Here is a 21,635-nt window from a genome sequence, read left to right as displayed (position 1 = left end):
TGTTAAGGGACCTTGCTTGTGCCTCAGCTTTCTCCTCTGCAAAATGGGCATGAGTGTGTGTGTGTGCATGCATGTGTGTGTGTGCAGAATGGTACATGAGCCAATTAAGATATGACACATAGAACAATGCCTGGCACAGGCAGAGCATGGTTGCTATGATGATCTGTACCTGCATGTGTGTGTTTGTGCACTTACATGTGTTCATGTGTATTTATGTGTACATGAATATGTACATTTGTGTTTGTGTGCCTGGGTGTGTGTGCATGTTTTTGCCTGCAGGTGCATGCAGGTGTGAATGTTTGCCTGTTTGAATGCACGTGCATCTGAGTGTACACATGCATTGTGTGTGCTCTCTCTTGTGTGTACTTGTCTATGTGTGGTCTCTGTGTGTGTGCACATTTTTATGTTCCATCAGTAAACACGTGCTTCTGTGCTCTCTAGCCCACGGGGGAGGCAGGCATGTAAATGGGCAATCATGAACAGCCCCAGCCTAGGAATGGGGAGGCTTCCTGGAGGCTGTGATTTCTGAGCTAAATCTTGGGAAGAAGGAGATATTATTTAGGGCAGGGAAGGAGTAGAGTGTTCCAGTCCAGGGCAGCACCTTCCTGCATGGCCAAGGAATCTGCTGCCCTAGCTGAGGGGGCTAGGAGCCGGCACCTGCCCCCACCTGTCTGACTCGGGGGCCAGTGCTCCAGCCTTGGGTCTCTGTCCCCCCGGACACCATGGGCCCCTCTTTTCCCCTCAGCCATGTCCAGTCCAGCAGCAAGTCCCTTGGAGTCCACCCCCAGGATATTACTGGCCTCCCACCCCCAGACCCACCCTCCACACAGGGGCTTCAGGCCTGGGTAGCCTAGCACCTCCTGCTGCTGCCCACCTCCTGCCACCTCCCTCTCATGCCCGTCTCGGATACCTGGTCTATGGCTCCCTCTTTCTCTAGAATGGCTTCTGCCATGAATAAGCCATGCCCGGCCTAGGCCCAGGCGGGCATGCTCATCGCAAGCTGGCTGCCGCTGTCATAGTTACCGTTATTCCCAGGGCTGTCTTGGGGAAACCACCTCTGAGCAGGGCCATGAGGAGTACAAGCGAAGAGCATACTTGTCATCAGGGGCAGGTGTTGTTGGCCATGGGTTTGGGTGCAGGGATAGAGGTCTGGCTGGGCCTCTGTGCAGCTGGCACTGGAGCCTTGGTGGAGGGCGGGGGCAAGGTGACCAGAGGGAGAGACAGGGGCCAGAGACAGGGAGACCCAGCTGGAGAGCATAGCAGCCAACAGGGAGCCTGGTCAGGGAGGAGGACCGGGCGGTGTGGTGACCACGTGGCATGATGATGGGGCAGCATGGTGACTAGGAAGTCGTGGTGACCAGACAGCATGGTAACCAGAGGGCTTGGTGACCAGGAGAATGTGGTTATCAGGACGCTTGGTGACCGGTAGGTTGTGGTGACCAAGAGAACGTGGTGACCAGGTGATGTGTTGACTAGGTGGTGTGGTGACCAGAGAGTGTGGTAACCAGGATGTTGTGGTGACCAAGAGAACATGGTGACTGGGTAGTGTAGTGACTACGCAGCATGGTGACCAGGTGGCATGGTGACCGGAAGATGTGGTGACCGGGAGGATGTGGTGACTGGGCAGCATGGTGATTGGGTGGTGTGGTGACCAGAGGGCGTGGTGACTGGAGGGTGTGGTGACCAGCAGCGAGCTGAAGCCAAATGGAGTAGCCAGCTGGACATCAGCAAGTGCCTGTTGGATGGGTCTGGGAGGTGCCGGGGACCTGGGAAGGGAAGACTGGAGCCAGAGAAGAGAGGGCAGACCGGAAGGCATGGAGAGGGGTCAAGGGTGGACACAGCTTGAGTTTGATCTCAGCTAGGACAGAGGGAGTGGTAAGGGGGACAGCAGCTCTTGTCACTGTAGTAGCGGTCATCGATAGCTGATACGGCACCTAATGCTACGTTCTGCGCACTGTGGGCACCTCCTAGGAGCCCTATAGGTAGGTCCTATTGTTTACAGGTGGGGAAACTGAGGCACAATGAGGCAATAATGACAAATGATGCAGAGCTGGGGGCATCCTGGCCACCTTGGGCAGATGGGGAAGGAGGACAGGAGTATGGAGGGGAGGGGCATGGGCTGTGGGTGAGAATCCTCCTCCTGTCAATGGCCCGTGGTCCACTTGCAGCTACGGTCAGGTTGTTGCAGGACTGCAGGGTGAGGGACCATGCAAGCCCCACCCTGTGTTCACCCAGCCTGTGCCGGTGGGGGTGGGGATGCTCTGACAGACGCAGCCAGCCATTGCCTCCAGGAGGGCCGTTGCCATGGAAACAGCTGGCTCCTGGGCCCATGCAGCCCTCCCTCCCCTGGAGATGGGGGTGGGGGCGCCTCTTCTTGCCCTGTTTCCCAAGCTCTTTGGGAGGTGATGGGTGGATGAGGAGCCACACCCTTCTCCCCATGACTTATTAATGATAATTAGACCAAATTGAACATTTGTTGGATCCAGACAGCTGTAGACCTTAATGGGCCCACCCCACCCGCCCATAGATGGCAGTCCAGCAGGCGCCAGTACGGGGTGGGGGTGGTGGAGGACTCAGCTTGCCCCTGCCCCGTCTGAGGCCTCCATCTATACCTGGGAGGGAGGGGCTGGCGCTCAGGCCTATGAGCTTAAACGTCTGCCCACAGTTCTTTGTCTCTTACACTGTTCTTTCAGGTGGAGAAGTAGCTCTTACGCTCAGTAGGCTCTGCCCCGCAGCCTGGGGGCCCACAGGTGGTCCCTTAATCTCACTGAGCCCCATTCCTCTGCCACCAGATAGGGGTCAGGAGCAGCTAACGCTGGATTGGTGTAGAGCTGTGGTCAGGGCCCGCCCGTGCCAGCACACAGTCAGCTCTCAGTCCATGCTGGCTGTTGACGTCCTATGATGTTAATTAAAATATTTAGAAAGTAAAGTGACCCTCAAAGCCGCAGTGCTCAACCCCTGCCCCAAAAGGTCACTGTGGATGGGTTGGGTTTCAGGTGCTGAGTGCCCAGGTGGAGGCAGCAGGACCCAGGAGTGGGCAGGAAGGGGGCAGTGTGGGGCCAGGGGCGGTTCAGGGGCTTGGGCTGGGAGGCCTGGGAAGGCTGGAGGGCCAGTTTGGTGCCCTCGGAGAGGTCATATTGGAGAGCCAAGCCACAGAGGCCCATGGAGGGTGTGGATCTGGGGGAGGCTGGCTGGTGGGCTGGGGTGGGCAGTGGGAGATGGGAGAGGGATGAGGATGGCTCCTTCTTCCCAGTTTAGGGGAGAAGGGAAGAGACAGAAGAGGCAGGGTCCACGTGGGGACGACAGGGCCAAGGAAGGTGCTTCCAGAGGGGAGGCACCTCAAGAAGCAGGCAAGGTGGGAAAGGGAGGATGCAGGAAGAAAGAGGGGCTTGCAGAGAGGACAGCGGGGCCCGGTGTGTGCAGGAGTGTGTGCAGCGTTTACATGTATGCAGGAGTGTGTGCAGGAGCATGTGCAGTGTGTGTGCCAAAGTTTATGTGGTGTGTACACACCTGCAGATAATGTGAGGCACATGTGAGGGGGGAGTGGAGGTGTGTACAGACGTGTTTGGCATGCACGCAGGTGGACATAATGTGCTGTGCAACGTCCCCATGAGTGCACGCATGGCGGTGATGATCACACGCGTGTTCCCATGTGAGCATGTGTGGACATGAGTGTGCTTGTATACAAGTGTCCGTGGGGGTTTATATGATTGGACTGCGTGTAGCACGCGTGCTCGGCAGGTGTGTGGACGTGAAAACCTGGCACTGTGACCGTGGACCCTGGCATCTGGTGGGTCTGGCTCTGATCCTCCCTCCCTACCTCTCCAGCGTGCCGGGGGATGCTGTGTGGCTTCGGTGCCGTGTGTGAGCTGAGTGCAGAGGGCCCAGGCCGAGCCTCCTGCGTGTGCAAGAAGAGCGCTTGCCCCAGCGTGGTGGCCCCCGTGTGCGGCTCCGACGCCTCCACCTACAGCAACGAGTGCGAGCTACAGCGGGCACAGTGCAGCCAGCAGCGCCGCATTCGCCTGCTAAGCCGCGGCCCCTGCGGTGAGTGGGGGGGAGGGGCCCGGTGTGCGTGGGTGGGGCTGGTGAGAGGTGGGGCCTTGGTGAGGTTGGGGCCTGGTGAAGGGACTGGGCCTAGGGGAGGGTAGGCGGGGCCAGGGCAGGGCTTGTGAGTGGGGATTGGGCCTGGTGAGTGGGAGGTGGGGCCTAGTGAGGGGCTGGCAAGGAGGCTGGGCCAGGGAAGCAGAGACCAGGGGCAGGGTGGGGCCTGGGGCTTGGGGGTGGGGATAGTAGCCGGTGGGGCCCAGTGAGCGGTAGAGGCTGCAGAGTCGGGTGGAGCTCTGTGAAAAGGGGGGCTTGGTGAGCTGGGTCCAGCCAGCCTGGACCCCCACCCCTCTCCATCCACAGGGTCCCGGGATCCCTGCTCCAACGTGACCTGCAGCTTCGGCAGCACCTGCACCCGCTCGGCTGACGGGCAGACAGCCGTGTGCCTGTGCCCCACCTCCTGCCCAGGGGCTTCCGAGGGCACAGTGTGTGGCAGCGACGGTGCTGACTACCCCAGCGAGTGCCAGCTCCTGCGCCGTGCCTGTGCCCGCCAGGAGAACCTCTTCAAGAAGTTCGACGGCCCTTGCGGTGAGCACTGCTTCTGCGTGTGGTGTGTACCTGGCATGTGCATGCTCTGTGCAGTCAGGGGAGCAGTGCTCTGATGTCACCTGCTACCCCCAGACCCTTGCCAGGGCACCCCCGACGACCTGAGCCACATGTGCCGGGTGAATCCTCGCACTCGGCAGCCGGAGATGCTCCTGCGGCCAGAGAGCTGCCCCCCACGGCAGGCACCTGTGTGCGGTGACGACGGTGTCACCTATGACAGCGACTGTGTGATGGGCCGCACTGGGGCTGCCCATGGCATCCTCCTCCAGAAAGTTCGCTCCGGCCAGTGCCATCCACGAGGTGGGTGCAATTCTGGTGGGGGACCACAGACCTACTTCTCCCCACCTCCACATGCCTCACATCCCCAGGCCCATGGGACCTCCCACTCCCTGCGTCCAAGACTCGGCCGCTCAGTGGTGTCCTTGCTGCTCGACTGCAGACCAATGCCTGGAGCCCTGCCAATTTCATGCTGTGTGTCTGTCCCGCCGGGGTCGCACCCGCTGCTCCTGCGACCGAGTCACTTGTGATGGCGCCTACAAGCCAGTGTGTGCCCAGAATGGGCACACATATGACAACGAGTGCTGGCTCCACCAAGCTGAGTGCCAGCAGCAGCGTACCATCCCTGTGAGGCACCAGGGCCCGTGTGGTGAGCGCCTGCCCTGCCTGCACCCACCTGGGTCCACATCAGTCCCTGTCGTCCCCCATCACATGCCATCTGCATCCAAGTCATGCTCTCCCTGGGTCCTGGTTGTGGGGCGGGCCACTGGGGGCTGGGGCAGGGAGAGAGGCCATGAAGGGGGCACCCGGGATGCCTAAGGGATAGGGAAGGGGTGGAGGCAGGGGTCCTTGTGCAGGCCCACTACTGCCTTTGAGTCCTCTGGTCAGTCTGTCTGTCTGTCTACCTTGTGCTGCAGCCTCGGGGTGGGGGAGTGGATGGGAATGGATGTGATAGGGCCTTGCCCTCTTAGGGAACAGAGTCTGGGGTTGGGCTTGGAGCGTGTCCTGCGTGGGCCGGGGCAGGGGTGTCTCTGCCCACCGTCCCTTTCTCTGTCCGTCTTTCCTGTCTTTCTCTGCGTCCGTTTGTCTGCCCCGCGGGCCTTCCTCCGCTCTTGGCTCCGCCTCTTGTGTCTTCCAGCCGACCTACTGGCAGGAGGAGGTGCTGCGCCTGCACCCCGGAGCCCGCAGCCCGAGGTCGGCCCCTGGTGCGGCAGGGGGGAGGGGTGCTCGCTGCTGCCTGGCCTTGCAGTCCCCAGAGCAAGTTGACAGACACCCCCCCCCGTGTGGCCCTGGGTGTGACTCGGGGTGTGGACTCCCCATGCCCACAAGGGAAAGCCCTCCTGCAGTGGGTGTCAGGGGCCAGGGACGGGGCTGGGCGGGCCTGACCAGGCCCTTCCCTGTGGCTCTGATGGGTGGTCAGAAAGTTCCCTGTGTCTGGGGGCAGCTGCCCATACCTCACACCCAGGGCTGCGGCTGGTGACGCTTAGGTCTGTGTCCCTGTCCCTTGTTGTCTGTTGTGTTTCTGTCCCTCTCTCTGCTGTGTCCTGTGCATCTGATCCCTCTCCCTGGCCCACGCTCGTCCGCCACCGTACCCCACTTGGGAGGGTCTGCTGCGTGGGGGGGCTTTTGTCCCTAGCGAGGGATGATGGTTGCTAAGTGCCACATCTGCCCCTAGGCCAGCCCCCGTCCCCGTGCCTCGGGGTTCAGTGCCCATTTGGGGCAATGTGCGCCGTGAAGAACGGCGAGGCTGCGTGTGAGTGCCCGCAGGCATGCCCAGGCATCTACGACCCCGTGTGCGGCAGTGACGGCATCACGTATGGCAGCGCGTGCGAGCTGGCAGCCACGGCCTGTGCCCTTGGCCGAGAGACACGTGTGGCAAGAAGAGGGCCCTGTGGTCAGTGGTGGGTGGGGTGCCTGGCAGGGGTGGGTGGGGGGCTCCTGGCTGTGTGGTGATGGAGCCGCCTCCCCAGACCGCTGTGGGCAGTGCCACTTCGGGGCCCTGTGTGAGGCGGAGACAGGGCGTTGTGTGTGCCCTTCTGAGTGTGTGGCCTCGGCCCAGCCTGTGTGTGGCTCCGATGGGCGCACCTACGCCAGTGAGTGTGAGCTGCACGTGGCTGCCTGCACCCGCCAGATCAGCCTTCACGTGGCCACAGCTGGACACTGCCGTGAGTGGGCAGGGCAGCCGGGCGGTAGCCCCCACTCCATGCCCGCTGACCCTGCTGACTCAGCTCCTTGCCTGCAGAAGCCTGTGGGGACATGGTGTGTGCCTTTGGGGCCGTGTGCTCGGCGGGGCAATGCGTATGTCCGCAGTGCGAGCACCCCCCACCTGGCCCTGTGTGCGGCAGTGATGGCATCACCTACCGTAGCTCATGCGAGCTCCGCGAGGCATCCTGCCGGCAGCAGACACACATCGAGGAGGCCCGGGCAGGGCCCTGCGAGCTGGGTAGGCCCCGGCTCTGGGGGCTGCTGGGGAGGGTTGTGTGCCCCAGCGAGGACCACACAGTGACGGTTGTTCCCACCCTGCCCACAGCTGAGTGCGGTTCAGGAGGCTCTGGCTCCGGGGAGGATGGTGAGTGTGAGCCCGAGCTGTGCCGGCAGCGTGGCGGTGTCTGGGACGAGGACTCAGAGGATGGGCCATGTGTCTGTGACTTCAGCTGCCAGAGTGTCCTGCGGAACCCAGTGAGGCCCCTCCCCTGGCTCCGGGTGGCTGCAAGAAGGGGCTGCGGCCGCCCTCACTGAGCTCCCCCCTCCAGGTTTGTGGCTCTGATGGGGTCACCTATGGCACTGAGTGTGAGCTAAAGAAGGCCAGGTGCGAGTCACAGCGAGAACTGTACGTTGCGGCTCAGGGAGCCTGCCGAGGTGAGTGGACACGGTGCAGGGTATGTTGTGGGTCTGTGCGAGGGCACGCACATGGGTGTGTATGCAGCTATCCCATGTTCCCTGTGTGTGCATGCTCCAAGGTGCATGTGCACATGGGTACGTGTGTGTTTTATGCATATTGGTGTGCATACATATTTGTGCAGCTGCAGCATGTAGACCATGTTCCTGCCAGCCGCCAAGTTTACTGAGCACACATGCAGGCCAGGCCTTGTCTTGGTGCAGTGAACTGAGTAAGGCCCTGCCTCCTGGTGCTATTTCTTAGAAGGGAGCAAGGGGAAGGAGTGATGATGACTCAACACGTCACGTTTGCTATGCACTTATGCACAAGTGCACACAGTTGTGTGTGTACAAGTGTGTATGTGAATGTGTGTGGTTTTGAAGGTATGTGAATGAATGTGTGCACACGTTTTTGTGTGTGTGCACACTGCACACTTATTTGTGGGTGCATAACTCTGGTTATATGTGTGTGCACAGGGTTGTGTCATCGTGATCTTTGTGTGTTCAGTGTGCACAGGCTACTGTGTGTCCTGTGTGTACATGGCCACGTGTGCTCTGTATGCATGTGGTCCTATGTGTTCATGGTCCTGTGTTCTGTGCACACATGGTCATATGTGTTTTTTGTGTTATCTGTGTATGTGGTCCTGTATGTTCTGTGTGAACGGGGTCCTGTGTGTGCAGACATGTCCTTCTATGTGATGTGGGGTCTTCCCCTGTGACCCTAGCCCCACGGCCCCCAGGTTTGGTGGGGAGTTGGCATCAGGAGGGTGGGGAGAGGTTGAGGTGGGGGCCCAGGCCCCAATTTGAACCCCGTGCTCCTTCTGCAGGCCCTACTGCCGCCCCATTGCCGCCCATGGCTCCCCTACATTGCACCCAGACACCCTACGGCTGCTGCCAGGACAATGTCACTGCTGCCCGGGGCGTGGGACTAGCTGGCTGCCCCAGTAAGTACCCGGCCCGGCCCAACCCCAGCCCTGGGGGAGCGTGTGGGCATGTGGCCATGTTCTTAACCTGGTCTTGCAGGTGTGTGCCAGTGCAACCCTCACGGCGCCTATGGTGGCTCCTGTGATCCAGCCTCGGGCCAGTGCTCCTGCCGCCCTGGTGTAGGGGGCATCAAGTGTGACCGCTGTGAGCCTGGCTTTTGGAACTTCCGTGGCATCGTCACCGATGGCCGGAGCGGCTGCACCCGTGAGTGACCAGGGCCATCTGTGTCGTTCATGTATCCACCCTCACCTGTGTCCTGGGCCAGAGTCTCTGTCCCACACCTGGCAGGGGCTGGACGGGCCCCCATCAGCAGATGGGGACCCATCGAGGCTTGGACGTCAGGCGGCTTCTCCCCCAACCCCAGCCTGCAACTGTGACCCCTGGGGTGCCGTGCGGGACGACTGTGAGCAGATGAGCGGGCTATGCTCCTGTAAACCCGGGGTGGCGGGTCCCAAGTGCGGGCAGTGTCCAGATGACCGGGCCCTAGGTCCCACTGGCTGTGAAGCAGGTAAGGGCAAGGCCAAGTGCCAGCTGGGCTCCCTGTGATGGGGGGGGGGGTCCTGGCTTGGGGCCGGGCTGCCTCAGCCAGCATGGGCTCCTGCATCTGTGTCCCCAGACTCTGTGGCACCTGTGACCTGTGCGGAGATGCACTGTGAGTTTGGAGCCTCCTGCATGGAGGAAACTGGCTCTGCCCGCTGTGTGTGCCCGACGCCCACATGTCTGGAGGCCAATGCAACCAAGGTGAGGGTGGGGAGACGGGTGACGGCGGTGGATGGGGGACAGTTTTGGCCCACCTGAGCCTCCTAACCCTGTGCCACCACAGGTCTGTGGGTCAGACGGCGTCACCTATGGTGACGAATGTCAGCTGAGGACCATCGCCTGCCGCCAGGGCCTGGACATCTCTGTCCAAAGCCTCGGGCCCTGCCAGGGTGAGGCCCTGCATCCACCGCCCCGGTACCAACCAGAGAGGCCTGACCTTGTCCTGACCTCCTGCCCCCGCCCCCCACCTGCCCCTCACGTGCCTCCACACCAATTTTGCTCCTCGCAGACTCCATCGCTCCCAGCGCCCACCCGACACCTGCAGCCACCACCAGGCCTGTCACGCGTGGGGCACTGCTGGCCGCCCCCAGCGCCCTCTCCCTGGGTCCTAGTAGTACCCCCCACAGCCAGCCCACCCCTCGACCCTCAGCACGACCATGGACCACAGCCAGCGTACCCAGGACCACAGGGCGGCCAGCGCTGACTGTGCCCCCCACGGCCTCCTCCACGGCGGCCAGCCTGGCCACATCAGCCTTTGGTGAATCAGGCAGTGCCGATGGTGGGAGTGGCGACGAGGACCTGAGTGGGGACCTGGAGGCCAGTGGAGCCGGCTCTGGGGGTGCGCACGGGCATGGGGCACAGGTGGGCAGGGCCCCCAGGGCATCCCCAGGGCTCTGCTCACACTGCGTCTCCCCAGGACTTGAGCTTCCCGAGGGTGGCAGTGCTGTGACCCCTGGACCACCCATTGAAAGGGCTTCCTGCTATAACTCGCCTCTGGGCTGTTGCTCAGATGGGACAACAGCCTCGCTGGACGCAGAGGGCTCCAACTGCCCAGGTAAGTAGGCGACCGCGGGGCTGGGGAACTGGGCGAGACCCCAGAGAGTGGTCTGGGCGTGGCTGGTGCACGTCTGCTGATGGTCTTCTGGCCTCTGCACACGTGTGTGCATGGTCTTGGCCTCTGCACACGTGTGCGTGGTCTCAGCCTCCACACGTGTGTGTGCCTAAGACCCGTGGTTAACATGTCTCTCTCGTCGTCAGCCGGCCTGGGGCGTTGCCCCGAGGAGTCTGTGTGGTAACTGATGCCAGTCCCCGTCCAGGGGTTCCCACTAACCTCATCACCATCTGACTAACCTCCACCTGCCCCTGCCCCCGCGTGGCTTACTGCCCGCCGTGCCGGAGGCCGGCTGGGAGGCCAGGCGGGTGCTAAGCAGGGCCTCACTGCCCTCTCCCCTGCAGCCACCAAGGCATTCCAGGGCGTGCTGGAGCTCGACGAGGTCGAGGGGCAGGAGCTGTTTTACACGCCTGAGATGGCTGACCCCAAGTCGGAGCTGTTTGGGGAGATGGCACGGAGCATCGAGAGTGCAGTAAGGACGGGCGTGAGGCAGGGTGCAAGTCCCAGGACAGAGGACAGACCCAGAGAGGTGGGGGGGGAGCGGGCAGGAGGTACAGCAGGACAGCCAGGGGGCAGATCTCAGCCAGGCTCAGGCACCCCTAAGAGTCCTGTGCCCACTCCCTGCCCACAGTTGGATGACCTCTTCCGGAACTCGGATGTAAAGAAGGACTTCCGGAGCGTGCGCCTGCGGGACCTGGGGCCTGGCAACTCAGTCCGTGCCATCGTGGATGCCCACTTTGATCCCAGTGAGCCCTTGTACCCCCAAGTCCCTCGCAGGAGGTGATGGGCTCTGTGCCCACTCCGCTGTGCTCAGCACCCTTCTTCCTCAGCCACGACCTTCAGAGCACCCGACGTGGGACGAGCCTTGGTCAGGCAGATCCAGGCATCGCGGCGCAGGTCCCTGGTGGTGAAGAGGCCACTGCAGGAGCACGTGCACTTCATGGACTTCGGTGAGTGCCTCCAGGTCTGCCCCCTCCCTGCCTATGTCCCTCAGCTCTGCCACCTCACTACCCATCCCCTTATGAACCCCCTTTCCCCCCCAGATTGGTTTCCTGCATTCTTCACCCCGGGAGCCACCACTGCCATGGCTGGAGCCACTACTGCTGCCCACCTGCCCTCTGCCTCTGTGACCCCCCGGGCCCTGTACCCTACTCACATGAGCCTCAGCAGAACCACAGCCCCCACCATCACCCGCCGGCCCTCCACCACTACCCCAAGCCATGTGCCTGGACGCCGGCCCCTGCTCCCAGGCACCCCACGGCCCCCACAGCCCTGTGACTCGCAGCCCTGCCTTCACGGTGGGACCTGCCAAGACCGGGATGCTGGCCGGGCTTTCAGTTGCAGCTGCCCCCTGGGCAGGGGGGGCACTGTCTGCGAGACGGGTAGGAGAGCAAATTGGGGATGTAGGGGAGTGGGTCAGGGCTAAGGGTGGGGGGACAAGCTGGGTGAGGGGTGGTCACGGGGCTGGGGAGTGGGAGGTGTACAGGGTGGGTTTCTCTTCCCTCCCCTGGCCTGACCCTCCCCACTGCCCCACAGTGTTGCGCCCTGCGGTGCCAGCTTTCAGGGGCCACTCCTTCCTGGCCTTCCCCACACTGCGCGCCTACCACACACTGCGCCTGGCACTTGAGTTCCGGGCGCTGGAACCACAGGGGCTGCTGCTCTACAATGGCAATGCCCGTGGCAAGGACTTCCTCGCGCTGGCTCTGCTGGGGGGACGCGTGCAGCTCAGGTGGGCAGGACAGGGCTGGGGAGGGGCCATGGTTGAACAGGGGCAGCCTGGGGGGTGGGGCTGGGGCAGAGCAAGGAGGAAGCGAGGTTGAGGGGGCCAGATGGCCGTCCAGAGTACCATCCCATGTTTCCCCAGGTTTGACACTGGCTCTGGGCCTGCCGTGCTAACCAGCTCGGTGCCCATTGAGCCAGGCCGCTGGCACCGCCTGGAGCTGTCACGGCACTGGCGCCAGGGGACACTCTCAGTGGATGGCGAGACCCCCGTACTTGGCGAAAGCCCCAGTGGCACTGATGGTCTCAACCTGGACACAGACCTCTTTGTGGGTGGTGTTCCCGAGGACCAGGCCACTGTGTGAGAACCAGGGGGGTGGCCCTGACCCCTGACCACTGATCCTCTCTCTTATGGGCTTATGGGCAGTTTCCAAGAGTCCCAGGCTACCCTTTGGACAGCAAAGGGGTGGGGGATTTGGTGTGGAGGATGCTGTGGCCCTGACCTTGACCTTGATCCCTGGCCATTGACCCTGATCCTGTACTATCTGTGGGTGGCGTCCCTGAGGAGCAGGTTGCTGGGTGACCACTGAGGAGGGGCTGGCCTGGCCCTGACCATCAGTCCCGACCCTTGACCCTCAACCCACCTCCTGATTCTGCCCTATTTGTGATATTGGCCACCTTGTGAACACTGAAGAGGAGTAGGGGTATGGAATGGGGGCAGCCTTGACCCTGACCCCTAACCCTGGCTTACTGGGGGATGTGTGAGTTGAAGCTGGCTGCTGGAGAGGATGCCTCTGAATTCTGGCTCTGACCTCTGACCTCTTCCTGAACCGTAGGGTGCTAGAGCGGACCTCAGTCAGCGCTGGCCTGCGGGGCTGCATCCGCCTACTGGACATCAACAACCAGCAGCTGGAGCTGAGTAGTCCGGGGGCTGCAGCCCGCAGTGCTGGTGTGGGCAAGTGCGGGAATGACCCCTGCCTGCCCAATCCCTGTCATGGTGACGCCCCATGCCAGGCCCTGGAGGACGACATGTTCCTCTGCCAGTGCCCGCCCGGCCGTTTTGGTGAGGACTGTGTGGGGGTGCTGGAAGTCTGGGGCGGGGGCTCGAGCCTCATGAGACCCTTTCTATCCCCTCCAGGCCCGACTTGCGCTGATGAAAAGAGCCCCTGCCTTCCCAACCCCTGCCACTGGGCAGCCCCCTGCCGCGTGCTGCCCGGGGGTGGAGCCAAGTGCGAGTGCCCCCTGGGACGCGGGGGTGCCCTCTGCGAGATAGGTGAGGGCCACAGGGATGGGTGGGGATCAAAGGTTAGAAGTTAGGATCGAGAGTTCACATTCGAGTTAGAGATAGTCTTCAGGTTTGGGTTCAGAGGGTCAAGGTTGGAGTTCCAGTTCAGATCTGGGATAGAATTAGATTTTGAGGTAGGTTGGCACAGGAATGCAGGGTGGGTAGGGGACTGTGGGGAACCTGGGCAGGTACCAAGGGTCGGGGCCCTGGCGCCCCGTGTGACCCTATCTCCTGCCCTCCACAGCCTCAGAGCAGGATGACTCCTGGCCCTTTCTGGCTGACTTCAATGGCTTCTCCTACCTGGAGCTGAAAGGCCTCCACACCTTTGAGCGTGACCTGGGGTCAGTGGGCCAGGGGGTGGGGGAGGAGAGGTAGCCAACGGGTTCAGCCATGGAGGGAATGATAAGAGGACCCCATGTGACCCTGCGTGACCCCAGGGAGAAGATGGCGCTGGAGGTAGTCTTCCTGGCCCGTGGCCCCAACGGCCTGCTCCTCTACAATGGGCAGAAGACAGACGGCCGGGGGGACTTTGTGTCCCTGGCGCTACACAGCCGCCACCTGGAGTTCCGATACGACCTGGGCAAGGGGGCAGCAGTCATCAGGTGAGCAGCCGCAGGGACACTGAGGTGGGTGGGAGGCAGGCAGGGGCAAGATCTGCTCACGATGCCCCCTCCCAACTAGGAGCAAGGAACCAGTGGCCCTGGGCACCTGGACCCGGGTCTCGCTGGAGCGCAGTGGCCGCAAGGGTGCCCTGCGTGTTGGCGATGGGCCCCGAGTGCTGGGGGAGTCCCCGGTGAGTCCCCGCCCCTCCATTCTGGCTCCTCCTCTCGGGCGTGCGCAGCCTTGCCCCGCCAGCTCTCACTGAACTGTTTTCTCTCTCCCTGTCTGTGCCCTGGCCGGTCTGTCTGTCCGTCTCTCTCTCTGCTCACTGCTCTCTGGCTCTCGCTCTGCAACCCCCACCCCGCTCTTCGGATCTCAGAAATCCCGCAAGGTACCGTCTGCCGCCTCCTCCTCCGTAGAGTAGCCCCCACCCCCACTAAGGAGCCCGGCGGCTGTTCCTGTGACTAACTTGCCTCCCAGATAGGCGGGCTGGGCCCGTGGCAGGAAGGCGGTGCCCTGGGTGGGCTCACCTGGCCCAGCATCCCTGTCCCTGCCCAGTGAGCGGTCCCCACAGGCCCCTCACCCAGTGCCTCCCCCAGGTGCCGCACACGGTCCTCAACCTGAAGGAGCCGCTCTACGTTGGGGGTGTCCCTGACTTCAGCAAGCTGGCCCGGGCTGCTGCTGTATCCACAGGCTTTGACGGCGCCATCCAGATGGTACCTGGGGGGCAGGGTCTGTAGGGGACTTTCCAGGAGAGGGCAGGGGGATCTAACCCAGTGGGGAAGGGCTTTCCAGGGGGGCCTATCTTAGCATGGGGCTCTCCCAAGTTGGGGTGGGGCCTATGAGGGGCCCTCTTCAGGATGGGGGGGGCAGGGGTTCCAAGGAGGGGCCTGTCCAGGGATCTTGTCCTTCTGGTATGCTCTCCTGAGGTGGGGGCTACATGCAGGGTAGGTGGCAGCACAGAGGCTCCGCCATCCCCACAGGTCTCCCTGAAAGGCCGCCAGCTGCTGACCAAGGAGAACTTGCTGCGGATGGTGGATGTCTCATCCTTTGTGGACCATCCCTGCACCCGGCCCTCAGGCCACCCCTGCCTCAATGGGGCCTCCTGCCTCCCACGGGAGGCTAAGTACGAGTGCCTGTGTCCTGCGGGCTTTTCGGGGCCACACTGCGAGAAGGGTGAGCACACGGGGGTGCAGGGATGTGGGGGCCCTGGGACAGGAAGCCCTGCCGAGGCCTCCCCTCACCCACTGTGTCTCAGGGCTGATCGAGAAGTCAGCAGGGGACCTGGACACGCTGGCCTTCGATGGGCGAACCTACATTGAGTACCTCAACGCTGTGACTGAGAGGTAACACCCCACCCTCTGTGGTCTGTCTGGTCCTATCTGCTGTGCAGGCACTCACTGTCAGGTGTCGTGGTCTCGTGGCCAGGAGGGAAAGCCTGGCACCCGCCCTTGCCCACTGCTGTCACCTCTTCTTCCTTCTCACTGTCTCTGTCTCTTTGTTTCCAAGCGAACTGACTAATGAGATCCCAGCGTAAGTAGCCCCCCACCCCCGGCCCACCTGCGCTTCCACACTCACATTCATCCATCCGCCTCTGCTCCCTTGCCCACCTGCTATCTCTGTTCTGAGTCCCCCCATTCCAGATGGAGGAGGAGGGGGCCGGGGCTGGTGTTTGTGCTTCTGTGAGGCTCCATTTCCCACCTCAGAAGTGGGCAGTCACCCATTCCCAGGATTTGTGCCGCCTGGTCTCAGGAAGCCCACCGGCACCAGGACACCCTTCACCGAGGGTCAGGGCACCTCATCCACCCATGCAGCCACTCCCTTCACCATGGAAGCAGCAGCACAAGTGTGCACGTGTGTGTGTGGATATGTGTGTGTGTGTGTGTGCAGTATGTGTACACATGGGTGCTGTTGTGTGCATATGTGTGCACCCAAGAAAAACCCCTTGCCATCGAGTTGATTCTGAATCACAGCAACCCTATAGAACAGAACAGAACTGCCCCATAGGGTTTCCAAGGAGCGGCTGGTGGATTCAAACTGCCAAGCTTATGGTTAGCACATTGTGCACACGTGGGTGTAAATCTGTGAGCACTGTGCTCATGTGTGTAAGTATGCAGGCATTTCTGGACCTCTCGAGGGCTGGTGTCCCCTGAGCTCCATTCCATGGCACCCCATACCTCACCTCTTGAGCCCTGCACTGGACGTGGGCCCTGCCCACCGGCTACGTGTCGCATGTGTGTCTCGTGTGTCACTGTCGGGGTTCTTTGAGGGGTAGAGCCAGTGCCCGGGATACTGCATGTCTCCTCCGGACGCTTGTTCCTCTCACTGTCCAGCGTTCACAGTGGGGTGTTGTGGGGGTGGGTGGCCAAGCCTCTCCCCTGTGCTTTGGCCTGTCTGTCCCCTGCTCACCTGCCTCCCTCTCTTCCCACTTCTAAGCCCCGAAGCTCCGGATCCCGGGGCCTCTCACAGGTGAGCATGTGGCAGTGCCCAAGGGACCGGGCTGCTGCCTCCCTGCCGCCCGCTCTCGCCCTCTCATCTCTGTCCAGCCATCATGCTCTCTGCCTCGCTGTCCCTCCACCAGCCACCTCATCTCCCCTGGCCCTCTGCTTCTGTGTCTGCCTATCTGTTCCTGTCCATCTCTTTGCCTCACTGTCCACGTCTGTCCATCTACCCGTCCACAACTCCCTGAGTCACCCTCCCCAGCCTGGCGGCCTTGGCAGTCATGGCCCTGGGGCCTGGGGGTGGCAGTCACTGTCCCCTTGTGAGACTCTGTCCGTCCTCCCGCAGTGAGAAGGCACTGCAGAGCAACCACTTTGAGCTGAGCCTGCGCACAGAGGCCACACAGGGGCTGGTCCTGTGGAGTGGCATAGCCACGGAGCGAGCAGACTACATGGCGCTGGCCATCGTGGATGGGCACCTGCAGATGACCTATGACCTGGGCTCCCAGCCCGTGGTGCTTCGCTCCACTGTGCCTGTCAACACCAACCGGTGGCTGCGGGTCAAGGCGCACAGGTGGGCAGGGAGCACGCTGGCTGGCGGGAGGAGGGAGGGATATGAAGACACAGCAGCAGCAACAGTGTGGGCTGAGGGGTTCCTGTCTGGAAAGAGAGTCCCTGCCCTGCCAGGTGCTGGCTGGCGATGCTCCTCGGGGCCCATCTGTGCCCCTGGCCACCAGGTGCTCTCCTGGGGGTCAGTGCAGCCCCCAAGGGAGTATCACCTGCAAGGCGTCAGGTCAGGACCTGGAGGTGGTATACAGGCCCCTGGGCCACCTGATGGTCTCCCCCCAACCCCAGGGCACAGAGGGAAGGCTCCCTACAGGTGGGCAATGAGGCCCCTGTGACCGGCTCCTCCCCGCTGGGCGCCTCGCAGCTAGACACAGACGGAACCCTGTGGCTGGGTGAGTGTTGGGGTGGCCAGGAGCCAGCCAAGGGTCCCAGGGTTTCAGAGGGGCAGACCTCAGCCCCTGGGGCAAGTTGCTGAGGGCAGAGCTGATGTGGCCCAGCCCAGGACAGCAGAGTAGGGTGGGCCCTGGTAGGGCTCAGCCCTTTTTCGCCCTGGCCTGCAGGCCCCTGAGTTTTAGCGGGTGACCCTTCCTCTGTCTGGCCCACAGGGGGCCTGGAGAAGCTGCCTGTAGGCCAGGGGCTGCCCAAGGCCTACAGCACTGGCTTCGTGGGCTGCCTGCGGGATGTGGTGGTGGGCCGGCGCCCACTGCACCTGCTGGAGGATGCCATCACCAAGCCCCAGCTGCGGCCGTGCCCTGCGTCCTAAGCCAGCCAGGCCAGGAGCCCCTGCCACCATCACCTCCCACCTGCTGTAATTATTTTCTATTTTTGTAAACTCGTTGCTTTTTGATATGATTTTCTCGCCTGTGTGCTGGCCAGAAGGACTACTGGCCCAGCCTCCCTTCCACCAGGCAGCCTCACTGCAGACAAAACCCGGAGCCAGGACTTGTGGGGCAGCAGCGGCAGGAGAGGGCCTCAGCCAGACGCTGCAGACACACCCCTCTGCCTTGGCCCCTGCATCCTGCCGTGGTCCCTGGTGGTCACACTTGACTGTCCCTCTGTGTTCATTTCACGTGTCTCCTGTGCTGTCTCCCCTTGTCCCCAGGCCCGTTGGCAGGCCCTTGCACGTGTCACTCACACCTTCCGGCGGGGGCCTGTGTCCCCGGAGCAAATAGGCCTCAGGTCTTGTCAGGAAAGTGCTGGGACTCAAGGGGGGCCCTTCCCCCCAGCCCCACAGGACCTTTCTGGGGTCCTCCTCTGAATTCCTTCCCCTCAGGGGTGCATTGTGGGCTAGGGCCCAGCCCTGCCCTGGGCCTCCTGTGCCAATACTGTGACTTAGAAACATTGTTACTGTCAGGGCCACACACCATGCCCCCCAGAAGCTGTGTCCACCCGTCCCAGGGTGCCAGGGAGGAAAGGCCAGGCCCAGGCCATTCTGGGTGCCCTGACTCGCAGGCCCCACCCCTCCACCCAGCCCCAGTAGACATGGCCGTGCCCTCTCCCAGGCCACTGATGGCCCCAGGAGAGAGTGTGGCCACCATGGGTGTGAAGTGGTTGACATTTGTTGGCTGCCTGCCTGGGCCAGTGGCGTCCTCCCTTCCAGGGTACGAGGGGTCTGGGCCTGGCCACTGATCACAGAGCACTTCATGTATGATGTTATTTAATACTTGGGGGAATGAGGCACTTGGCCTTCCTGTCCTGGCTGAGGGCATGTGTGGACACCACCTTGTGGCAAACCCTCCAATTCAGGTGTCAGGGGTGGTGTCCTTGTCTAGGAATGTGCAGGGGCCCAGGCCATGGTGGCGCCGGGGAGGCAAAGGCAGCCACAGAGCCAGAACTGCCTTAAACTGCAGTGTTGCGTCCATCTTGTCCCCCTGCCCGTCCATCCTCCTGCTGGAGGCAGTGGCCCAGACATCCTCCCTATGGCTGAGCCACCTCAGGCTCAGGGCCGAGAGGGGGAGGGAGCCACCTGGTGTACCGTTACTAACCCTGTGTTGTCTGTCGGTCACCATGAAATAAAGTCTCAGCACTTCAAGAGGGGTGCTTTTGTCTGTCCTCACTGAACCCCTCCTAAGCCCTGTCTGGTGCCCACCTGGCTCAGCCTCATGATGGGGGCTCAGGTGGAGGGGGTGGGCCTGTACTTTGGGCAGGTGGGAGACTCCTTTTGGTTGAGGAGACCCCATGCCGGCGAGATGTCACACACCAGCTGGAACACCACTGGGCCAGGGGCTGGAGGTCTGGGGGGCTGTGGGCCGGACATTCTAGGTGGGTTCCTTGGAGGTGGTCAAGCTGTGGCAGGCCCTGCAGGCTGCCCTCCAGTACGTGTGTATACACATGCATGAGTGTGTGCACCTGGATCGGCCTGCATCTGTATCTGTGAGGAAAGCAGTCTAGCAGGGAGGGCCTGGGGGGTGAGTGGGAGGTGGCTAGGCAGCCCTTTCCACTGGACCAGTGTGCAGAGGGGACCCTTGGTGCTGCTGGGGGACCCTAGCCAGCTCCCTGTCCTGCCCTACGCCAGACACCTGCCAATGAGCTGGGAGCCCAGCCCCCCCACCCTAGTAGGTGTGAGCCCCAAGGGGGGCTGGGAGGCGGCACACACGAGGAACTGAGGCTATGTCCCCCAATGCCCCCTTGTGGCCTCCTCCCTCCAACTTCTGTTTTTCATTAAAGATAACAAAATGTTCTTTGGAGTTTGTGTTAATGGTAGGAGAAAAAAAAAGAAAATGCAAATAAAGCAAAAACTCCCATAATCTCAGCATGCAGTCAACCTGCTAACCTGTGAGCTGCCCTTTCTCATCCTTGATTCATTAACCTGCTTGTTGAGAAGACTCATATGGCTCCTTTGAGCCAGGCATGTGTTAGGTGCCAGGGATAAAGAGGAGAGACAGTAAACTGATGATCAGACAGCGCACTACAGTCCTGGCAGGTGCTGTGGGGGGTACGCAAGTAGGAGGGAGCGCAGGTAGTATAGAGAGCTAGACTAGTCTGAGGCATCCCCTCCGAAGGAACAGCAAGTGCCAGGGCCCTGCCCCCAGAGGGCCAGAGGCAGCATAGGGCCAGCGAGGGCCCCCAGACAGTGGGCAGGGTAGGTCACGCGGGGCCTCGTGGGTGGGAAGAAAGCTCCTGGTAGGGCTTAGGTGGAGACGTTAGGCTTAAGGGAAGGCTGGCTCCGGCTGTCTCCAGACAAGGGTGCTGGGGGGAGCAGGCAGGCTGGCCTGTGGGTACGTGTGCATGGACAGGGGGATGGTGGGGAGAGTTCTGGGGTAAGATGGCAGACAAGCGCCTGTTGGACAGTGGGCGGAAGGTGGAGGACCTGATGGGGATGATCCCAAGATCGTCTGGAGAGCTGGGCTTGGGGACCTTGAAGTACAGGTTGGGGAGAGGCTGGGCTGAGGCCTGCATGTGCAGGACCGGGATGCCGGGGAGTCCAAGTGTGTGCCCACTGGCCGATGCCTCAAGAAGGAAGAATTCTCTGTGGCAACCGCTGCTGAGGGTGAAGGCATCTCAGGACTCCATGTGGCAGGGGCGGGGTGTGACTTTGGTGACCTGGACAGAGCCGTGGGTCCCGGGACAGGGGAGACGCAGTGACGCCCCTAATCGGAGGGCCAGACGAGGGCCTCGGGGAGGATGGAGAGGCGGCCCCCTCTCTCCCCAGGACAGGCCCATGGGATGGAGGTTTGCCAGTAGGGGGAGGGAGAACAGAGTGGGACTGGAGTTTGGGATATCAGCAAGAACCCTGAAACGGCCGTGGGTCCGGGAGAGATGTGGGCCTGGGGTTACTGAAAGAGTGGCTGACCGAGGTACAGCTGCGGTCAGACGGCGCGCACAGGGTCCAGCGGGGAGTTGTTATCATGGCAGACTGGCTACCCGCATCCTCCTCCGCCCCGGGGTCTCCTCTCTCGCGCCTCCGCCCCAGCGCAGGGAGCTCAGGCCCTCCTCGCGGGCCGCCCTAGTTAGGAGGCGGTGCCTGGAAAGGCCCAGAGATTCCTGGAAAGAAAGCGTTGAGACGCGCAGCGCGGCCCGGGGCGATCCATTATTAATCAGGTTTACGCGCCCGGCGCGCAGGGTCCGGGAACGCTCGGAACCCGGTCCCCGCCCCGGCGGGCTGACTCTTGGCCGCACCGCGCTTGCCCAACGTACCCTAGACGCTCGTGTGAACCCCTCGTCTCTGACGTCTGCAGCACCTCCGAAAACTTGTTTGCAACCCCAACTTCCGGGTCACGGAGGTGACTGGTGAGAGCGGCGCGTTTAAGGAAGCCGGGGGCGGGGCCTAGCGGTGGGGCGGGGCCTTCCCAGAGTAGCCCGAGGGCGCGGCCGCAGGGAGTGCGGACCCCGGAGCGCCCAGAGCGCGCAGGGGCACCGGCCGAGACAGTACCTGGCACAGGTGAGTACGGCCGCCCGGTAGCCCCGACGCCGCGGCCCCAGGAGATGCGCTTCGGGTGCAGGGGCTGGAACCCAGAAGGACAACAGATGTCAAGACGGGGTACCTCTTTCCCTCCCCGGTAGAAGGGACGCCACGGGACCTCCCCGCACCTCTTGCTCTGCTCCAGGCTCCGTGCAGTCCGTGACGGGCCACCCTCTTTCTCCCGCCTGAAACTGTGGGCAGAAGCACTGGGGTTGTCCCTGAGGGTCGTCTTCCCCTCTGGACCTGGCCTGTCTGCTAGGACCATCCCTTGCTCCAGATCCCCGGGGGGCCCCTTTTGGGAAGCGCTTGTGCGGGCGGCAGGTTGAGCAAGGTTCCTGCCTCCATGGAGAGGGAAGGCGGGAAGTGTCACAGGAATCGGGCACTTCCTGCCCTTTGGGCCAGCGTCCTTTCTGCCCGGATCCCTGGTCCCTGTGTGTGCACACACATTTGCAAGCCCAAACTAGC

General features: G+C 62.3%; 1 protein-coding gene across 1 annotated transcript in view; it reads left to right on the top strand.

Moving 5' to 3' along the window:
• AGRN (agrin) overlaps positions 1-17,573 on the top strand; it is a gene marked incomplete at its 5' end in the record, with an annotated part of 35,540 nt that extends 17,967 nt beyond the window's left edge. Inside the window, 36 exons of the mRNA XM_012557847.2 lie at positions 3,829-4,044; positions 4,408-4,632; positions 4,726-4,950; positions 5,090-5,296; positions 6,323-6,541; positions 6,618-6,812; positions 6,890-7,090; positions 7,178-7,326; positions 7,401-7,506; positions 8,352-8,468; positions 8,548-8,712; positions 8,873-9,016; positions 9,125-9,249; positions 9,332-9,437; positions 9,557-9,886; positions 9,965-10,102; positions 10,504-10,631; positions 10,791-10,905; positions 10,990-11,109; positions 11,203-11,541; positions 11,696-11,888; positions 12,024-12,239; positions 12,715-12,941; positions 13,017-13,151; positions 13,408-13,504; positions 13,601-13,765; positions 13,845-13,956; positions 14,143-14,154; positions 14,363-14,479; positions 14,747-14,939; positions 15,022-15,109; positions 15,273-15,296; positions 16,200-16,232; positions 16,551-16,775; positions 17,057-17,160; positions 17,374-17,573. Of these exons, the coding sequence (XP_012413301.1) occupies positions 3,829-4,044; positions 4,408-4,632; positions 4,726-4,950; positions 5,090-5,296; positions 6,323-6,541; positions 6,618-6,812; positions 6,890-7,090; positions 7,178-7,326; positions 7,401-7,506; positions 8,352-8,468; positions 8,548-8,712; positions 8,873-9,016; positions 9,125-9,249; positions 9,332-9,437; positions 9,557-9,886; positions 9,965-10,102; positions 10,504-10,631; positions 10,791-10,905; positions 10,990-11,109; positions 11,203-11,541; positions 11,696-11,888; positions 12,024-12,239; positions 12,715-12,941; positions 13,017-13,151; positions 13,408-13,504; positions 13,601-13,765; positions 13,845-13,956; positions 14,143-14,154; positions 14,363-14,479; positions 14,747-14,939; positions 15,022-15,109; positions 15,273-15,296; positions 16,200-16,232; positions 16,551-16,775; positions 17,057-17,160; positions 17,374-17,531 (5,669 nt within the window). The remainder of the gene's footprint in view (positions 1-3,828; positions 4,045-4,407; positions 4,633-4,725; positions 4,951-5,089; positions 5,297-6,322; positions 6,542-6,617; positions 6,813-6,889; positions 7,091-7,177; positions 7,327-7,400; positions 7,507-8,351; positions 8,469-8,547; positions 8,713-8,872; positions 9,017-9,124; positions 9,250-9,331; positions 9,438-9,556; positions 9,887-9,964; positions 10,103-10,503; positions 10,632-10,790; positions 10,906-10,989; positions 11,110-11,202; positions 11,542-11,695; positions 11,889-12,023; positions 12,240-12,714; positions 12,942-13,016; positions 13,152-13,407; positions 13,505-13,600; positions 13,766-13,844; positions 13,957-14,142; positions 14,155-14,362; positions 14,480-14,746; positions 14,940-15,021; positions 15,110-15,272; positions 15,297-16,199; positions 16,233-16,550; positions 16,776-17,056; positions 17,161-17,373) is intronic.
• Between the last annotated feature and the right edge of the window lie 4,062 nt (positions 17,574-21,635).

Source organism: Trichechus manatus, unplaced genomic scaffold, assembly GCF_000243295.1.
Source record: "Trichechus manatus latirostris isolate Lorelei unplaced genomic scaffold, TriManLat1.0 scaffold00122, whole genome shotgun sequence".
Taxonomy (NCBI): Eukaryota; Metazoa; Chordata; class Mammalia; order Sirenia; family Trichechidae; genus Trichechus; species Trichechus manatus.
This window is presented reverse-complemented; position numbering and strand designations above follow the sequence as displayed.